The 20,180-nt window shown below is 32.1% G+C and overlaps 7 protein-coding genes across 7 annotated transcripts; 3 read left to right on the top strand and 4 right to left on the bottom strand.

Moving 5' to 3' along the window:
• Positions 1 to 87: 87 nt before the first annotated feature.
• On the bottom strand, positions 88 to 2,091 carry BN7_813b (bifunctional molybdopterin adenylyltransferase MobB/molybdopterin molybdotransferase MoeA family protein; the record flags this gene model as incomplete). Its single annotated transcript, XM_011278577.1, has 1 exon — positions 88 to 2,091. The coding sequence occupies one exon, from the start codon at positions 2,089 to 2,091 to the stop codon at positions 88 to 90; it is 2,004 nt and encodes a 667-aa protein (XP_011276879.1).
• A 230-nt stretch (positions 2,092 to 2,321) lies between these two features.
• On the bottom strand, positions 2,322 to 3,887 carry RUP1 (Rup1p; the record flags this gene model as incomplete). Its single annotated transcript, XM_011278576.1, has 1 exon — positions 2,322 to 3,887. One exon carries the CDS (start codon positions 3,885 to 3,887, stop codon positions 2,322 to 2,324), a length of 1,566 nt encoding a protein of 521 aa, XP_011276878.1.
• A 977-nt stretch (positions 3,888 to 4,864) lies between these two features.
• On the bottom strand, positions 4,865 to 5,332 carry FCF1 (rRNA-processing protein FCF1; the record flags this gene model as incomplete). Its single annotated transcript, XM_011278575.1, has 1 exon — positions 4,865 to 5,332. The coding sequence occupies one exon, from the start codon at positions 5,330 to 5,332 to the stop codon at positions 4,865 to 4,867; it is 468 nt and encodes a 155-aa protein (XP_011276877.1).
• Positions 5,333 to 6,846: 1,514 nt separating this feature from the next.
• SYR1 (arginine--tRNA ligase) lies at positions 6,847 to 8,865 on the bottom strand (the record flags this gene model as incomplete). The annotated part of the gene is made up of 1 exon (XM_011278574.1): positions 6,847 to 8,865. The coding sequence occupies one exon, from the start codon at positions 8,863 to 8,865 to the stop codon at positions 6,847 to 6,849; it is 2,019 nt and encodes a 672-aa protein (XP_011276876.1).
• A 389-nt stretch (positions 8,866 to 9,254) lies between these two features.
• On the top strand, positions 9,255 to 10,646 carry BN7_810 (uncharacterized protein; the record flags this gene model as incomplete). The annotated part of the gene is made up of 1 exon (XM_011278573.1): positions 9,255 to 10,646. The coding sequence occupies one exon, from the start codon at positions 9,255 to 9,257 to the stop codon at positions 10,644 to 10,646; it is 1,392 nt and encodes a 463-aa protein (XP_011276875.1).
• Positions 10,647 to 13,156: 2,510 nt separating this feature from the next.
• HXT5 (sugar porter family MFS transporter) lies at positions 13,157 to 14,821 on the top strand (the record flags this gene model as incomplete). Its single annotated transcript, XM_011278572.1, has 1 exon — positions 13,157 to 14,821. One exon carries the CDS (start codon positions 13,157 to 13,159, stop codon positions 14,819 to 14,821), a length of 1,665 nt encoding a protein of 554 aa, XP_011276874.1.
• A 3,219-nt stretch (positions 14,822 to 18,040) lies between these two features.
• Positions 18,041 to 19,741, top strand: KHT5 (sugar porter family MFS transporter; the record flags this gene model as incomplete). The annotated part of the gene is made up of 1 exon (XM_011278571.1): positions 18,041 to 19,741. The coding sequence occupies one exon, from the start codon at positions 18,041 to 18,043 to the stop codon at positions 19,739 to 19,741; it is 1,701 nt and encodes a 566-aa protein (XP_011276873.1).
• Between the last annotated feature and the right edge of the window lie 439 nt (positions 19,742 to 20,180).

Here is a 20,180-nt window from a genome sequence, read left to right as displayed (position 1 = left end):
AAAATTATATTAAAATTATATTAATTTGCTTTAAATTTAGATCAAATTCCATTTACTTAAAGAGTCAGGTTATATATTTACATATGATCACAAGGTGGTTATGATTATTGCCTTTACTTTAGTACCCTTTGTCAATACCCCTGAACTCACTTCTTTACTTGAAGGTAATACCAATAAAGCATTGGCACCGGCAATACTTCCAACTCTACTACTTCTTTGGAATCCAGTGGTATCAGCTACTAAACGATCACCCTGCTGATGAATAAAAGCTCTTTGATATTCAGGTCTTGGATCTAATTTAGTATCTTTTGTTAAATAAACATCGATTTCTGATAATGTTGGTAAACTTTCAGATGATTTAATATTAATATAACCTGAAAATTTCCTTAATGAAGGTAATAAAAATAAATGAGCTGTAACGCTAGCAGATGCTGGATTTCCTGGTAATGCAAACATGATTTTTCTTTTCCCATTATATATTTCAGGTTTATCAATTGTAGCAAATGTTGTTGGTTTACCAGGTTTCATTGCAACTCTACCAAAATGAATTATACCACCTAATTTTTGTTCAATTGTGGGTTTTAATAAATCTAATTCTCCCATTGAAACACCACCTGTTGTAACTATATAATCAACATTTAAATTTTTAAACGCCTTGTGTAACTTATCCTCTGTTGCCTGTGAAGAATCATTTGCTATACCTAAATCAACAACTTCAAATCCCCAATTTTGTAAAGTTTGTAATAATAATGGTCTATTAGTATCAAATATTTGACCATGTTTTAATTGGAAATTTGGACAATTTGCACTTAAATCAACCAATTCATCACCTGTAGAAAGTACACCAATTATTGGTTTTTGATAAACTTTAACAGAGGTCTTACCAATACTTGCTAAAACACCAATTTCTCCACCAACTGGTGATATAATTGTTCCTTTCCTCAAGACTAATTCACCTTTACTAATATCAGAACCAGATTTTCTAACATTATCACCAACTTCAACCCCCTTGGCTAATATCTTAATCTCATCTTCTTCTTCTCCATTATTCTTTGTTGAAACCAATTCTGTTTCTTCAACCATAATAACAGCATTTGCCCCCTGTGGTATAGGAGCACCAGTGGTAACTCTTGCAATTTCCCCAGGTTTTAAAAAATTTGGTAAAGAAGGTGATGCATGAGAAACTTGAACAACTTTATAAATACCAGGACCATCTGTATTAATAACTGCATAACCATCAACTATACTTGCTTCAAAATTTGGGACATTAATATCTGCATAAATATCTTCAGCAAGGATATAACCAGTTATTGATGGATCATTGATTTGTTTTATGATAATTTCTGATTTTGGAGTATGTTTGTTTATTAATTCCAATGCTTCTGAAACTTCAATCATTGGATATGGTGATGATCTTGCTCTTTGAGTTATTGGTTTATTCAAATCATTTGAAATTATATGACGTTTAACACCATGTCCTGAATGTCCTGAATGTCCATGATGATGGTGGTGATGACCATGACCATGACTATGACTTTCTGTCTTTGGTGTATCAGGGATTTTAGTAATCTCTGGATTTTCAACCTTGTGTAAACTTCTTGAACTATCATTACCAATTTGTTTTAAAGCATGACCTAAAACACCAATTATACCTTCAATATTTTCCACTGCACCTTTTGGCGAACCTGGTATTGTAATGATCAAACTTTTATTCTTGATACCTGCTACAGGTCTTGACATCATTGCAAAAGGTGTAATTTTTAAAGAATATGATAACATTGTATGTATAATCCCACTTGCTTCTTTTTCTAACAATGGTTTAACAGCTTCTGGTGTTATATCTTTATCACTAAACCCAGTTCCACCAGAGGTTAAGATTAATTTTAAATCATCATTTTCAGTCCATTGTTTTAATTTTAATTGAATTTGTTCAATTGAATCAGGTACTATATCTTTTTTAATTATTTTATAACCTGGGTTTTGTTCAAGATTATTGAAAAATTCTTCAATTTTTGATGTGGAACGATCTTGTGAATTATCCTGGAATGCTGTGTCTGATACAATCAATAGACCAACATTATATGGACTCATTATAAATGTACCCTCTTTGAGGTTTGAATTGTGTGATTGTTGAAGTTGTAAAGTTGTTGTTGTAACTTTTGTACTGGTTAAATCTCGGTGAAAGATTCAAGTATGAATAATCTCCGCGCAATATTGATAAGGAATTTTATATAAGCACATCTCAAATTTACAAAATCTACAACAAAATTGTGAGAAAATTCAACTAATAAACTGCATTTATATCATAACTTCCTAAATAACTAATCTCTGAATGGATTATTACTATGAAGATTCTCCTTATTCTCCTTATTCTCTTTGGAAATATCATCACTATTAGCACTATCCGAATACCTTAACCCTTCTAAATCATTTGTTTCCTCTGGTGTTAGTTCAAGCTCAACATGTTCAACATGTGTAGCATCAACATCTGAATCTGAATCTGAATCTGAAATATTATCATCACTTTCTTCACCTGAACTTGGAACCAATAGTTCAAGACTTTTACCAAGTTCTTCAATATCTTTTTGAATAAATTGTTTAACAGATTCTGATCTTTCATAATCAGTTTTAGAATTCCATGTTGATTCTTTAACATAAATCAATACAATTGATGAGGCAAATTGTGTTCTTGTTAATCCATATAATGATCTTTTAATCGTTTCAAAATTTGAATATTGATGTTTTAAATCATTACATGTGGTTGGATCATATATAACATGAACCCATTGAGGATTTTCTAATTCAATTAAATCTTGTGGTTTCTTTAAAAATAAAAATTCTGTATTGTTTATGATAACACCAGTGAGTAAATATGGTTCTGGAGTTGATCCATGACGTTTCAAAATGGTGTTTATATTAAATGGATCACGAGAAGTTTTACTTTCTGTAATCAAATCTTGTTTAGCTAATAATTCCCCAATTTTATCCTTACTTGAATCTTTAATGGAACTTAAATCTTTTAATGCATCTGAAAGTTCTTTATCATCTTTATTTGATTCAGATTCTGATGATAAAAATTCAACTGAAGTATCTAACAATGCAGTAACATTTTTACCTTGATACACCCTAAGTTTCATCAATTCTTTGGAAATTTCACGTCTTTCCCTTTCGGTACTTTCCTTCTCTTTAACAAGTGTATTGATAGTCTCTTGGAAATCTTTGGTATAAATTTGGGGATAAAAAACCTCTGGAATCTCAATTCCAAATGGGGCATGATGGAAAGATGGTTCAAAAGAAATAGTGACAACATCTGAAACTGAAGTTAAAATACGTTCTGTACTTTCAAAATCTTCACCCCAAAGTATGGTATGTATGGTTTTATATAAATCACTTTTCAGCTCTTCAGCTTCCACATGGAACATACCAAATGATTTTTCTTTTTCAGTTTCATCATAATATAATTTACTTTCAAAAAATTGATGTACATCATCAGCACCAACAGCTTCCAATTGTTTAATTAAGACTTTATAGAAAACTTCATAAGCTTCATAAATACTCTCAACATTATGGAATTCTTTTTGTGCCTCTTTAGGGAAAGCTTTAAGGAAATTCAAAATGGAGGAAAATGATCTTAATGAATCACCATCTAAAAATGCAAATAATCTTTGAACTTCTAATAACAATTTTAAATCAACTTCATGACCTTCTTTAACTTTTGTTGCAGCACCTTCAGGTATCTTTATTGGTTCACCTCTATACCAACGTGGATGGAACCCTAAAGTATCAAATTGTTGTTCATAAATTGCCTTACGGAAGCTTGGAATTTCATGTAAAATTGTTAAAAGTGGATTCAAATAACTTTCCAAAACACCATTTCTAACTGGCATTAATAAAGGTGGTGCACTTTCAGATCTTTGGAATTTTGTAGCATCATTATAAATTGAATAATCTTGTCTAGCTTGTTGTTGATAATTATATTGATGTAATCTATTTGTCTCGGTATCTGGTAAATAACCAGAGTCTGATAATGAAACTTGACTATTTGAAAATTCTGCATTTTCAATATGAATTGAATTGAATTGATTATCTCTTGATGGAACTGGAGGTGGTATAGATTCATGATTATATGATGGTGGTAATTTATCTTGTAAAATCCCAGGTTCTATTTGTGCGCTACCTGATTTTTCCTCTTCAATTGGATATTCATAATTACCTTGATCATACGCTGGTGCATCTTGTGGTTGTTGAGTAAGGTCACCCCCTTGAAAAATGAATTCTAAAGCACTTTGTACGTTACCATTTGAAACCTATTCCCCAATTATGTTAGTGTTGATGATTTTGATGATACTTTTTGCCCTCAAATAAAACTCACTTGTAAAGCCTGAACTGCTTGCTCTTCAGAGATCCCCATGTCTGTGATCTGTTTCACTGCCTTTAGATTAATATCATCTTGACCCATTTTCGTTTAATTGCGATTCAAAAGTTGGACTCTGTGATCTATTTGATCTATGTTTTATTGATTCTGTCTTGTTTTGTAACGCCATTAGAATCTGAATTATAACAACCTAAAAAATTCTGTCAATTTTTACTGTGTAACTTAAAAATATATAAAGGCATAACCTTGATATTTAAAATGAATAAATCATGAATTTATGAAAAAGCATTGCCCAAGTATATTTTATTTGAATGCCTTGACTTATTCCTTTTAAGTGGCAAATTTCAGTGGGATTATTGTCAAAGTGGTGCCTTCTTGAAAGTAAAAAAAAAATTGAAATTAATCTACAAATCAATGGTCATTAAATTTAATGCTCCAAATTCATATCAACTTATAATATACAATGAATAGTAAACAACTTTCCTTAGCTTAAAACACATCTGGCAATCTTTCTATCACATAAGAATGAGCACCAACACTCATTATAGGAACACCTGGAACTTTTCTAATACGACGTTTTAAATCAGCATCATTTGTGGCCACAATAAAACATTTATGTTGCATAACTCTATGAACTAAACAATCATCCGCATAAGTACCTTTATGAGAACAACTTAATCTCTGTATTCTTGGATCTTTGGCTAATTTTAATGCAATACGGTATTTTGGACCTAATTTTTCCAATTCTGCCATGACACAATCTGTAATTAATGGAATACATTTAGCATAAAGGGAATCCATCATACCTCTGACTATATCTATTTTCTTTTGAATGGAGAAATTTATAAAATTGGTATCGATTAAAATTTGATATGGTGGTTTTATAGCTTCATTAAATTGGAAAAATAATGCACTTGAAACTTGTGGACTAATGATCCTGTTAGTACATATATTCATTTTTTAATCAATATTTATGATACATACATGTTTCTTGCAAGTTCTGGATCATCTTTATTCTTTACTTCTTTTTCATTGTTTTTTTTTCTAAATAGATGTGTTAGTAAATTGAATCAGCTTTGATGAGAATACTCTTTACAATAACTCCAAGAGTGAATACCACACTTACATTCTTTGATCTTTGTTGGAAATGATACGTTTAGTTTGAGCAAACTTTCTTGTCTTCTTCACTTTACCCATTTTAACTGGTTGTTTATACTTAGGTTACTTAAAGCACTTACACAGTAAAAATAGTCTCTTCTACTTTTTCTATCTATGTTTCTAATTAAATTTTTTCGGATGGGTTCGCGCAACAAAATGCGATGAGATTACACCAAAAAAATTAGAAATTTAAAAAATTGCCTAAACTCAGTACTGTTTGTATTATAATGGTAAATAAAAAGATATAATATCACTAAAATAACTTCGAACATTCACATTAGCTACTTTAAACCTTCAAATGATGTAGTTCGCCCAATAAAAAAGCTGCAAAAAAATGGCGTTACAGACAGGATTCGAACCTGCGAAGGTAAAACCCAATGCCTAACAGCTACACGAAATAGCAGGGCATCGCCTTAACCACTCGGCCACTGTAACCGGTGTTTAGGTCATTTTTTAGGATGGTTTAACAAGTTGTGCCATAGAAAATGCAATTTCAAAACGCAAAATTTTGATTTTTTGTACTTAAATGGCTTTCAATTGAATCCAAAATAATCATTTATTGATTATTGATTTTAAATCTTCATGCATTATTAGTTTTAGATAATTTTAACAACTATTGAATGTTTTATATTCGTTTGAACTTTGATGCAAAAAAATGTTATCTAATGTGTGCCGGGATTTGAAAGATTGATAATTGAAGAATAAAACCTTGTATTATTTAGATCTTAATTAGCTGAGAGTATAATTGAAGATTCGAAGATTATTTTCTTATGCATTTTTTAGTCTTTTAATTCAAAAATTAAATTTTGAAATTTTTATTATTTTTTTTAATGGTAACCTCATAAATTTTATTTTTAATTCAAAATTATCAAGATTGAGAACTGATTAAAATTTTTTCTTCAAAAAACGAACAAATAAATATCAAAATGAATTATTTGGGCTTCAAATAGAATTTTCATTAAATTAAATTGATATGTTTACTGCAGAAAATTTCGAATAAAACTAAGATTAAAATAATTAAAATTAAACAATATAATTGATAAGGGACACATCATAATAAGCTTTGTGTCAAGATTTTATTCAATGTTAAAAGACTAATGTAATAAACAACATTAAAGAGATCGAGGATATAAGTTTTATATAATTCGTTGAGTAGAACTAATATTAATGTGATCTAAATATCTCGCGATATTATTATCATTGGTTCAAGTTACTCATTTTTTTAGATTTACAGATCTGAAGATAAAAAACTTTATGTATATATATTTTACAATGAATTATAATTTAAACTATTTACTCTTGTTTAACTACCCTTACATTCTGTCAACTGGAGTTAAACCTAATAAGGTCATACCGTTATACAAGACTTGACGAGCAGCAGAATATAATGCAAGACGAGCAGTTGCTAATTCTTCAGTTTGACCAGCAACCCATAAGACATCATAACATGATGAAACTTGATGAGTTAATTTGAACAAATAAGTAACAATAGTTGATGGTTCATGAGTTTTAGAAGCATTTCTTAAAGCATCTGGATATTGACCTAATAAACGGATTAATAATTCAGCTTGTGGTTCAACTAATAATGAGAAATCAGCATTTGCTAATTTTTCAGTTGAAATACCAGATTTTCTTTCAACTGATCTTAAACGTGAATGAGCATATTGTAAGTATGGACCAGTATCACCTTCAAATGAAGTCATACGTTCCCATTTGAATTCATAATTATTGATACGTTTAGATTGCATATCTTGAATCATAACAGCTGAAATACCAATTAAATCAGCAACTTCATCTGGATTTTCAATTTGAGCGTATTTAGCTTCATTTTTCTTCATAACTTCATGCATTTTTTCTTTGGTTTCTTCTAAAATGTTATCCAAGAAAACAACAGTACCTTTTCTAGTTGACATACCTTGAACCATACCGAAATTGATATGTAATAAGTTTTTAGCCCATTCGAAACCCATTTGTTTTAAGATTTCAAAGAATTGTGCAACATGTAAATCTTGTTGAGATGCAACAACATAAATAGATTTATCATACTTGTATTTTTCATAACGTTGAATAGCTTCACCAACATCTCTTGTTAAGTATAAAGTAGTACCATCAGATTTTTGAACAATACATTTACCTAATTTCTTATTGAATTTTTTCAAATCAATTAAAAGAGCACCTCTATCTTCATGAGTTAAACCTTTTTCTTTAAAGATTTCTAAAGCTTTATTCATTAATTCTTGAGGAACTTGAGACTCACCTGAATAAACATCATATTGAATATTTAAACGTTTATAAGTACTGATATATTTTTCAATTGATAAAGCTCTAAATCTTTCCCAATGTTTTAAAGCAGTTGGATCTTGATCTTCCATTCTTTTAAAGAAAGCACGAGCTTGACCATTGGTTGATTCTTCTTCTGGTAATGAATCACCTTCATTTTCAACATCTTTGTTAACTTTAACATAAACTTCAAATAAATGATTAATTGGATCTTTAGCTAATTGTTCTTCACTACCATATCTTTCAAAACCAACAGCTAAAAGACCAAATTGTTTACCCCAATCACCTAAATAATTGATACGGGTGACATCCCAACCAAGTTTTTCGTATAAATTAGATAAGAAACCACCGATAATAGTGGAACGTAAATGACCAGCATGGAATGGTTTAGCAATATTTGGAGAAGAGAATTCAACACAAACTCTTTTATTTTGACCAATAGGAGATGAACCATAATCTCCTTTACGAGTTAAAACATCTTTAATAACGACGTTGAATAAGAATTTTGGAGCAAAATGGAATTGAATGAAAGCACCATTAGCTTCAACTTTTGATAAGTATTCACCTAATGGAAAATTTTCAGCCCATTCAACGGCTAAATCTTGTGGTTTAGCACCTTTGATACGTAATCTTGGAACTGGGATTAATAAATCACCACGATCTAAAGTATTTGTCCATTCTAAAGCTGGGAAAATTAAAGATGGGTCAACACCAGAAATTTTTGATAATTCTTGAGTGATGTAATTTCTTAAAAGATCAACAGTGTTGTATTCTGGGAAAGAACCTTCATAAGTGGTTGGTTCTTTTAATGACAATTTAGCCAATGAATCGTTAATTGTAGTAGCCATTGTATCAAAATTCACTTTAAAATTGACTTCTTTATTATAATTTAAAGTTTTGCTTTGCTCTTTAAAAGAATTTGATTGAAATTGAAGATTTGTTGATGATAAGAATCTATTATATCCACAAACTTTAACTGTTTGGTTTTTAAATGCAAAGTTTTTGAAAGAAATGAATGGTTTGGAATTTAAGTGTCTAAAACCTATAAGCATCCATATACTTCTCAAAATAATGTGAGTGTCAATTCAAAAAGAGATATAAATTTCCTTTCTAGTATAACATTCGATGGTTCAATATCATATGAAAAAAGTGACTCTAAATTTCGATGTTCGCGAACAAAAAAAATTTTTGTGTCGGTTCGGGAAGCATCGGAACTTCAAATTATATAATCTTTACATAATCCAAGTTTTTCCGTTCAATTAAACTTTGTTGTTTTTGTGATTTGAATTTGTACATCTTTGACACAAAAATGATAAGTTAATTAAATATAATTCATTATTTCAAAGATATTGAAAACTTAAATTATGGAACTGGCTTTGATACTGTTAACTGGCTGTGTGCTCTTTTTCTGAGTGGATTTAGGTCTCATAGATATCCAAAGATGTCAGAAGCAAGATCTTTAAGAGGGTTTAGAAAATCCATTGATGGAACTCCAAGAAGACGCTTGAGATCTGCTGGTGGACCAGGTGCTGGTAATGGGGATTCCAGTGTTCCAGGGTATGCACAACCTACTATTTCATCTTCATACCGTATGACAAATGATAATACTGGTAAAATTCTGACTTTAAAAGCTGGTGCTTCCAAATCAAGACCCACAACAAAATCAAATATTAGAACAAGTTCAAAACCTCCTACTGCAGTTAGTCAAAATAGAGCTGGTCAAACTTTAACTGGGTTATTTCAAAATGGTAACAGTAACCAAGGTACACCAAAATCAAAATCTTCTGTTACATCCCTTAATAAGAATAGATCATCATTTTCTAGTCCAACAAAGAACAGTGATAATCCATATTTAAATAAAGAAAATGATTATGATGATAATAGTGATATCCAATATGGAACATTGAATTTGAAAAAGAATGTTAAGACTGGAAGTTATAGATCCCCTTCATTAGCTAGAAAAGTTCAATCTGAAAAATTAGATGGATCATTTTTTGATATAAATTCCAAGGTTGCCAATGATGATGATGAAGAATTCACAAAATTGATTCAAGAGACTGAAAATTTAATTTTTGATCATGATAATCCAAAAACTGAATTGAGTCGCGTCTTCGATAAATATGAACTTTTAGGTATTACAAACGGTAGAGAATATATTCCAGTGAACGAATGGGAAAGTCTTGTTGAATATCATAGTATTGTTATTGATAACTATCAAAAGAAATTGTCAAAAGATTCCCAATTAGTATTCAAAATATTAGAGTTGAACAGAAGAGCTGCATTAGAATCTGATAAATACAAGAAGCAATTGAAAACAGCTGAACAAGAGATTGAAATTCTTAGATCAACTTTAAACCTTGTTTATAAAGAAAATTTAAAGTATGAACAACAGGAATCAATTAACGTCAAATCAATCAATAATGATGATATCACTCCACTATCAGGAAACCTTTTCAATTATATGAACTTGGAATTAAATAAGGAACAAGAATATAAATCACTGTTTAACAGTCCATCAGTATTAAACTCTTTAGCCAATGATGTTTCAAACAATGTCAAATCTTCAACCCTGAATGACGGTCATAATATCAACAAAAATTCTGATGATTTAAATGAAACAGACGCGGATGTGAATGATTTAAGTTCAAATACAAGTGAAGTTTTACCACCAGTTCCTAATGAATATGTCAGTAATTCAGCATTGAACAGAGTTCAAAATTATTTTAGTTCAATAATGTCCCCATCACCTTTACCTTCATCCGTCTCACCATCAAACCCAACCAGTTCCAAGATTTATGATGATATATATCAAGTTTTAGCACGTCCACAATGATCTGAAAATTTACAATCAATCAAGTAAAAGAATAATATATTTCAAGCAAACTCTTCAATATGCCATCCTCCAAAAACACAAAACTATATGGGAACAATAGAGGTATTTTTATATTGGTTATGTATGTGACTATTCGCTTCTCATGAATTATTACATCTCAAGTAAATGTAGGTATTTGTAAACAAGTCGACTAAATCACTTTATTATTTAGCATCAATAACAATTGGTTTAATTTTGGAGATTGATCAAAATTATTCTACACTACAACCGGAACCCTAATAATTTGTATCTATTTCATTCTGACTGATGATTTGAAATATTTTGAACAGCTTTGAAATCGTTGTATATGAGCCCATTATTGTTACTTTCAATATGATACGATTAATTCTAGCCTATATGAATCATGTTTGAAACCTTTTATATCGAGATATGGAACGCCTTGACTAGATAGTAGATAGTAGATAGATGGTTCATATTGTAATGAAATATAAGTATACCATTGATCTATTGTAATGAAATATTACTAGTTTAATTAATCAAAGTTCAAGAGGTAAGTTTTAGTCTAGAGTAGATTCAATTGATTTTCACTCGTAATTTGTAGGAATCATGAATAAAAAAATTGGGGCCCCACGGAGAAACTTGAATTCTCAAGGCTACATTCTTTATAATTTCACCGAGTGCTTGTACACATCTAATTGTTCAAAACTACAGTTCATAGGCACCTTCACAGAACTAAGGCTACTTACATGAGGTACATAAATCCGGAACCTAAGCTGGAACAACTTTTTTAACCAATAGGATTTATTGATGGGTGTGAGGTGATGTTAATTTGTTGAGTTTTCACGTTTTTACATACTAAGTTTATCCATTATTTTTTCCATGCTTTAATTGGGTTGATAGCTTGTAGCCTTGCAGTGCGCTTGTAAGTTGTACAATGAATGTGCTGAGTTTTATTGGTTTGCAAATTGCAGGTTTCAACACTTGAATTAGTTAGCTGCTGTTATAAAATAATCCTTAGTTACGGAAAAATACCTCAAGCTGTTCCTGAAATCAAATGAAGCATAACTTAGATCCAAGTTATAAAAGTTCTTAATTTCGAATACAGCTTTGAGCGACGAGCCTGTTAACGAATTATATGCGTTTCAGTATCATTCTATTATGTAGTACTATGGTTATACTTCAAGAGATGAAATAAGAAATTATAAGTCATCAACGGTTATTAGTAGATTGAAGATTCGATGCCTAGATGCTAAGACTAGAACAATAAAACGATAATTTGTGAATTACTACACCGTACGACGTCCGACATGTTGAACGCATCATAAATATGATGGACAATTGGAAATGAAATGATCTACATTATTGTACGAGTTAGAACTTAGAAGTTAGCACGATCCTTGTATAATCTTCATATCTACGTTGAGCTCTTTTGAACATCAGATGGCTCCCGTCCTTACCGTCCAACCGATATCTTTTTAATTGATTAATTAGATAGACACGTAGACACGTAGAACAAATAGTTGAAAACTTCAAGATACAAGATGCCGCAAAAGCCATATAACAGATCAACTAACGGGAATAACTATGATGATTATTGGTTAAATTTATCCGCATATTTTACTTCGTACAGCTCACTTATTCATACGATTTGTTACATTTGAACGGTTGGTTAATTTTTCCGTGGGGCGATTTATTGTTTAATTACAGTTTATTACTGGTTGGAAAAACAAAAGACGTGCAGGCAGGTGAAAAATTTTTCCTGGGGCGTCCCCGGATAATTTCTGCAAGTATTTGGGGGTGATTTTAGGCAGAGAAAGGGATAATTTAGAGACAAATTTAGACAAAACCGGCTCAGCGAGCCTGGCAAAATGACACTGGGAGCAGTCATGTCAGCCCATAATCACCAGTTTTTTTTGACGGAGGATAAATTGCAAGGCTAAAAAGAAAGGTCTCCATGGGGAAGTACATGAGATTCAAGGAAGAAACCTGGAGTGCAACTTTCGTAAAATGGGAGTGAACATGATACACTACGTAGTTATTAGTTAGTCATAAAGCTCATGTTAATGGTACCATTGAGTTCATAAAGCTTTAGGCTACACATAGAATATTTAACCGTAAGCCAAGTGCGTCTTCTGACGCCAAAATCTCACATTAATTGATATCCTGTTGTAGCCGATTCGCAGTCTAATTTTGGTAAAGAAATAATTTTTTAAGCGCAGAAATTTTAAGCTTTTAATCATGAGAAAGTCTAGGGCAGATAATTTGTTAAGTTTCCCCGTGGAGTGGTACCTGTTGTGCATGAGTAACATACGTTCTGAAGATCTAATAATGAACATTGAACTGTATGTGCGTGAGAGCACCCAGGGCGTTGGTATAGGTTTGGAAAATTATCTATAAAAGGATATGAATCCCCATAGTTTAGAAGTTGAAATTAATTATGTTTTCTTTTATCATCAGCAATTACTTTATAGTATAAGCTATATCAATTTACAAAGTTATTTTAATTACAAATGTCTACTGAAACATCAGGTCAACAAACACCTGTTGATGTTCTTTCAGATGATCATGAAAAGATAGAAAATTCCTCTTTAGAAGGAAATGAAAATCAACATCATGCTGGTATTCCAGAAAAACCAGTTAAAGAATATGTCTTCATTAGTATCTTATGTTTGATGGTTGCCTTTGGTGGTTTCGTTTTCGGTTGGGATACAGGTACCATTGGTGGTTTCGTTAACCATACCGATTTCATTAGAAGATTTGGTCAAATGAATTCTGAAGGTGATTATTTCTTATCAAAAGTTCGTGTCGGTTTAATTGTCTCTATATTCAACATTGGTTGTGCTTTCGGTGGTATTCTTTTAGCTCCTTTAGGTGATAGATTAGGTCGTCGTATTGGTTTGATGGTTGTCATGGTTGTTTACATCGTTGGTATTTTGATCCAAATCACTTCAACTACCAAATGGTTCCAATATTTCATTGGTCGTATCATTTCAGGTCTTGGTGTTGGTGCTATTGCCGTTTTATCACCAATGTTAATTTCAGAAACTGCTCCAAAAGCTTTAAGAGGTACATTGGTCTCATGTTATCAATTGATGATTACTTTTGGTATCTTTTTAGGTTATTGTACTAATTTTGGTACTAAAACTTACAGCAATTCTGCTCAATGGAGAATTCCATTAGGTTTATGTTTCTTCTGGGCTCTTTTGATGATCTTTGGTATGACTTTAATGCCAGAATCTCCACGTTATTTAATTGAAGTTGGTCGTATCGAAGAAGCTCAAGTTTCCATTGCTAAATCAAATAAAATTTCCGTTGATGATCCATCAGTTTTCGGTGAAGTTGAAATTATCCAAGCAGGTATTGATAAAGAAAAAGCTGCTGGTACTGCATCATGGGGTGAATTATTTACTGGTAAACCAAGAATTTTATATCGTGTTATCATGGGTATTATGTTACAATCTTTACAACAATTGACTGGTGATAATTATTTCTTCTATTATGGTACCACTATTTTCAACGCTGTTGGTATGAAAGATTCTTTCCAAACTGCTATTGTCTTAGGTATTGTTAATTTCGTCTCAACTTTTGCAGGTTTATACGCTGTTGAAAGATTTGGTAGAAGAAAATCATTATTAGGTGGTGCTGCTGGTATGATTGCATGTTTCGCAGTTTTCGCTTCTGTCGGTGTCACAAAATTATATTTAAACCCAGAACATACTGAATCATCAAAAGGTGCAGGTAATGCTATGATTGTTTTCGCATGTATTTACATTTTCTTCTTTGCTTCAACTTGGGGTCCAATTATTTTCGTTGTTATCAGTGAAACTTATCCAATTAGAATCAAATCAAAAGCTATGGGTTTAGCTACTGCTGCCAATTGGTTATGGGGTTTCTTAATTGGTTTCTTTACACCATTTATCACATCAGCTATTAACTTCTACTATGGTTATGTTTTCTTGGGTTGTTTGGTCTTTGCATTCTTATATGTCTTTTTCTTTGTCGCTGAAACTAAAGGTTTGACTTTAGAAGAAGTTAATGAAATGTACGCTGAAAAAGTCTTACCATGGAAATCATCATCATGGGTTCCACCTGCACAAAGAACAGCTGCTCAACAAGCTCAACAAGCTGAAGAAACTACAGATGATGCTCCAAAATTCTTAAAAAGATTCTTTTAATCAACAAACATTTAATACCTTTATTTAATCATGATGACTAGATGTGTTTGTGGTAATTTAAATCTAGTCATTCAAGTTATGTGTATATGAATTATGAAACTTATAATATATTATAGATCAATAGATTGTTATAACAATTACGGATTAATTTTTAGTAACGTAAACAGATCTAAAGTTCAAACGAACAATTAACGTCATCTGGTGATTAACGCGGTTTAATTCTAAACAGGACAAATTAAAATTGAAGTTAAATTCGGACATTGGACAAAACCGCATTTTATGTCTGACATTTTCTTTTGACTCCGGAACTTCGGGACATGAAGGTTTGCAAAATTGTTCAAGTGAATTTTGTTTAAAATTACAACAGCTGTTGGTACTATGATTGAGACACAAACAATCAACTGATGATTTATATTCTGGAGTCAGATGGGATGTGTTATTCTCAGGTAATTACGATTCACTCTTCTTGGATCGGATAGAGTTGTATTGAAGCATTACATCACGATATGAACTTTTAGCGATAAACAGCTTGCTAAAGTCGTTCGATCTATGAATCAGAATTTGTTTTCATAAAGGTCTCTCCAGTGTCCACACCCACAGCTACATGTCCTGCATTTAAAATGTTGTGTAATTTATTTGGCTGGAGATTTCACGTTTCCCCATGGGCGAATTTTAAGCAAACGCTGTTACGCGAATGAAAAGAATACTTTATGTACCCTCGAGGCCTAGAGCGCTAATTATACACCAGCTTGAAAATTGGAATCTTTCTGTAACCTTAAATTCTTCTATAGAGGTTAAACTTTTTTCCTTATACCGTATACGCCCAAATGTTGAAATAGCACGCTATGCTGTTAGCTTTATGCTCTCTTAGGTGAAACGTCTGATAACCGTTGCAAACTTAATTTAGAATTCATGAGATTGCTTAGAATAATCAGAAATCAGGGTACGTTGGACTACGTAGAGCTCTAGGATCAGATCAGTCAGGAGTCAGGAGGTAACTTCATGATATATCAATGTATCTTAGAAGTTATGTACTATATCCCACTTTTATGCCTTTATGGAGTACGTATATTAAGCTACCTAGCTTTAGGTTGTTTGATTAGGACAAAAGTTCTATAGATACAACTCACAAAACGATTCTTCACGGTCAATCTGCTTATCGAAACCGCAGTATAATTGTAACATATTGCATAATAACCATATAGTACTCCATATAAACTTAATTTGCAGACGACGTACTAAGTACAATTTGTAATACAGGTAATAATTGTAAACCGGCCAGCTAAAGCGCCATATGAAATCGATATAAGCTAATTAATGAGCTGACAGTGGCTATATCATTAAATATTACTAGCTCTCATGATGTACTGGTTGATCAGCTGAATATTTCTTTAATTGTCATGTTAATAATCTAGTAGAGCTGTTAAATACAATAAATATAGCTTATCTAACTACCATGAAGGTTATTGAATTACATGGATACTAATTGTTAGTATTTATATCGAAAGCTTACGTATGTATTTTTTGCTCTAGAATCATAAGCATCAATACTATGAATGACATGATCAGATCGTAGACCTTAATTGATTCTTTACATCTATCCGAAGTTTCCATCAGATGGTTTTGTTTGAAACATTAATAAAATCTCATTAAAAGCAATTTATGATTAGCTTGAGGCCACTTTAAACACGATGTATAGACTCTAGAGTCATAGACCTCTAGTTAAATTACTGTTGGATCAACGAATGCGAAATTTGAACTTTAAAATTTCTTATCGATCAATAATTTTCCCGCCAGCGAGAGTTTTTCCGGATCGAATTATAAATTTATATCGCTTGCAAAATTCCTGTGTAGGCCGAACTAAAACTTTCATAGTCAAAAATCAACAACTTTGAATACACCGGCTACTACTTAAGAGCTAACAGTAATTGTACGACCCTACTCTAACGCTAAAGGTACCTTGTTGCAGATATACGTCGCATAGATGTATACTATACTTAATTTCAGGCGCTATATAAGATTATAATTGTCAAGTTTCGAGATCACAATTCTACATCCTTAATATACCATCCTTTTTTATAACGCCTATCCCTTATAAGTTATAAGCAGAACAAAGTACGATATAATTTACTCGAATCGTATCAAGTTCCAACTTCGTTATATTGTCGGTGTGAAATTAAATGTTGTATTCAGATTGTCTGAAAAGTTTCCAAGATACGAAGTTATTCGTTACTCGGTCTCCTTATTTTTAATTGCAATTTGAATTTTAACTGGCTGAAAATGCTCCCCAACTTCCAACTTCCAAGCTTCTCCAGAGTCCAGGCTGGGGATTACAAATTATTAAGCCCAGCTAACAATTGGAACGCGTTCTCCACTGATTTTCCTTGTTAATCTGGTGATAACTTTTTTTATTCGTCAAAGTTCGGACAAACTTGCAAGAAAATTTAATCCGAGAATGACGCACTGACGCAGCTTCAACTGGACATCTCTCAAAAAGTCGTCCCAAAAGGGTCAAATGTCCAAACCTAAAATCAAAACAAACATAAAAAGTTTTTCCTTGGAAAGATGTTTTTGCGGGAGCGCTCGACGTTGAAAAGAAAAGACCACATACACAAGTTCAACTCGTTCGTCCGATTTTCACCATAATTCCAAAAGAAAGAAAGAACCCTGACCTGAAACAATTCGTTATTGAACGACTTTCTTTGTGTAAATACGAAATGTAGTTTAATCAACGCAACAGCAACAAATACAACACATTCAAGTATAGATGACTTCACACTTGTAATACTTTCCTATTTCCCACAACTAGGTCTACGGATTAACTGGATTAACATCGCCAGATTCTTCAAATTTGCACGCATATTTGTCCGGAAAAACCAAGGCTTCAACTTCTGATTTTGGCCCAAAAAGCAATGATCGCAGCAGAAATTCCTAGAAAAAAAGTAACGAGCAATGCGGAACAACCAACCATCACTCGATTTAGACGAAATTATTCGAAAAGAATTGTGTCCCATGGGGTTTCAGTCCCCCATAACTGTCTCACCCAAAACACATCATAAACAAAAAAAGTAATTGTTCCTGGGACTTTTTCAGAAGAGAAAAATTCTCATGAATTTATATAAATATAGACCTGATTCCCAGATAAATTCGAAATGTTGGTAGGTAATTTAGTTCTTCATTATACATTTGAAGTATTAATCAAACATTAACATTTCAATAATGTCAGCTATAAATAATCAAGAAGATGATCAACATCTTCAAACTCCACAAGTTAATTCTTCTGGTGTTTTAACTCCAGAAACAAATGATTCATTAAAACATAATGAATCTGATGAATATCAAGTTGATAAATCAGCCCCAGAACTTCCAACAAAACCAGCTTCAGCTTATATCTTGATTTGTGCTTTATGTTTTATGATTGCCTTTGGTGGTTTCGTTTTCGGCTGGGATACTGGTACCATTTCTGGTTTCGTTAACATGGATGATTTCGTTAGAAGATTCGGTCAAGTGAATTCTGAAGGTGAACATTATCTATCAAAAGTCCGTATGGGTTTAATTGTCTCTATTTTTAACATTGGTTGTGCTTTTGGTGCTATTTTCTTATCAAAATTTGCTGATATCTATGGTCGTCGTATTGCTTTAATGATTATGATGGTTATTTACATTGTCGGTATTTTGGTCCAAATCACTTCAATTTCAAAATGGTACCAATACTTCATTGGTCGTATCATTTCAGGTTTAGCTGTTGGTGCCATTGGTGTTATTTCCCCATTATTCATCTCAGAATCTGCTCCAAAACATTTAAGAGGTGCTTTAGTTTCATCATATCAATTGATGATTACTTTCGGTATTTTCTTAGGTTACTGTACCAACTACGGTGCTAAAAACTATACCTCATCAGCTCAATGGAGAATTGGTCTTGGTTTATGTTTCTTCTGGGCTATTTTAATGATCATTGCTATGATTTCTATGCCTGAATCCCCACGTTACTTGATTAGAAAAGGTAGATTAGATGATGCTAGAAGATCAATTGCTATTTCTAACAGAGTTCCACAAGATGATCCATCAGTCTTTGCTTTAGTTGAAGAATTAGATGCTGCTATTCAAAAAGAAGAATCTGCTGGTACTGCTTCATGGACAGAATTAGTTACTGGTAAACCAAAGATTTTCTACAGATTGATGTGTGGTATTATGATCCAAGCTTTACAACAATTGACTGGTAACAATTATTTCTTCTACTATGGTACCACTGTTTTCAAAGCTGTTGGTTTATCAGATTCTTTCCAAACATCAATTGTTTTAGGTATTGTTAATTTCGCTTCCACTATCCTTTCTCTTTACTCTGTTAACAAATTAGGTGGTCGTCGTTCATTATTATACGGGGCTGCTGGTATGGTTTGTTGTTACGTTGTCTATGCTACTATCGGTGTTACCGCATTATACACAAACTCAGATCACACTGAATCATCCAAATCTGCAGGTTCAGCTATGATTGCATTTGCTTGTTTCTTCATTTTCTTCTTTGCCACTACTTGGGGTCCAGTTGCTTTCGTTGTTGTCTCAGAATTATACCCAATCAGAATCAAATCTAAGGGTATGGGTCTTGCTACTGCTGCCAATTGGTTATGGGGTTTCTTAATTGGTTTCTTCACTCCATTCATCACTGGTGCTATTAACTTCTACTACGGTTACGTTTTCTTAGGATGTTGTTTATTCGCTTTTGTTTTCGTTTACTTAAACATTCCACACACCAATGGTTTGTCATTAGAAGAAGTTGATGAATTATACGCTTCAGGTGTTAAAGCATGGCAATCAAAGAACTGGACTCCAACCAGAAGATACACACAAGATGCTGCTTTCTCTAAAGCTCAAACTGCTCAGGTTGAAAATGCTGAAGAAAAAGCTGAAGAAGTTGCATAAATTTAAACATTTACCTTATACCACTTGTTTTTTAATGAATATTTAATGAAATTTGTAAAAGTCATATTAGGCATATATAATAACTGTAAATTATAGAATATATATTACACTTTGTTTTATGAATTTGAGTTGTAGAATTAAAATTGGATTGAAATAAATATTGGATCTTATTCAACTTCATGAAGAATTGACCGGATATCTATTTACAAGACCACTTTCGAGGGCATTATATTCAATATAGAGTTAACTGATATCTGAGTTTCCATTAATTCGATTAAGGAAAAGCATATCGATTAGCTTGATAATTGTCAATTAAATCTAAACAATATCTCCATATTACTTTCAAAATCAATCAAAATTTACTTGTTACTTGACCTCAAATTGAGCTCAGTTATAACTTATATCGTATAAATTTACTCGTTTCCAAGTCAACAGCGGT

The sequence above is a fragment of the Wickerhamomyces ciferrii genome, contig 00014 (assembly GCF_000313485.1).
Source record: "Wickerhamomyces ciferrii WGS project CAIF00000000 data, strain NRRL Y-1031 F-60-10, contig 00014, whole genome shotgun sequence".
Taxonomy (NCBI): domain Eukaryota; kingdom Fungi; phylum Ascomycota; class Saccharomycetes; order Phaffomycetales; family Wickerhamomycetaceae; genus Hansenula; species Hansenula ciferrii.
The sequence above is the reverse complement of the archived record's forward strand: the minus strand, read 5'-3'. Positions and strand labels throughout refer to the sequence as shown.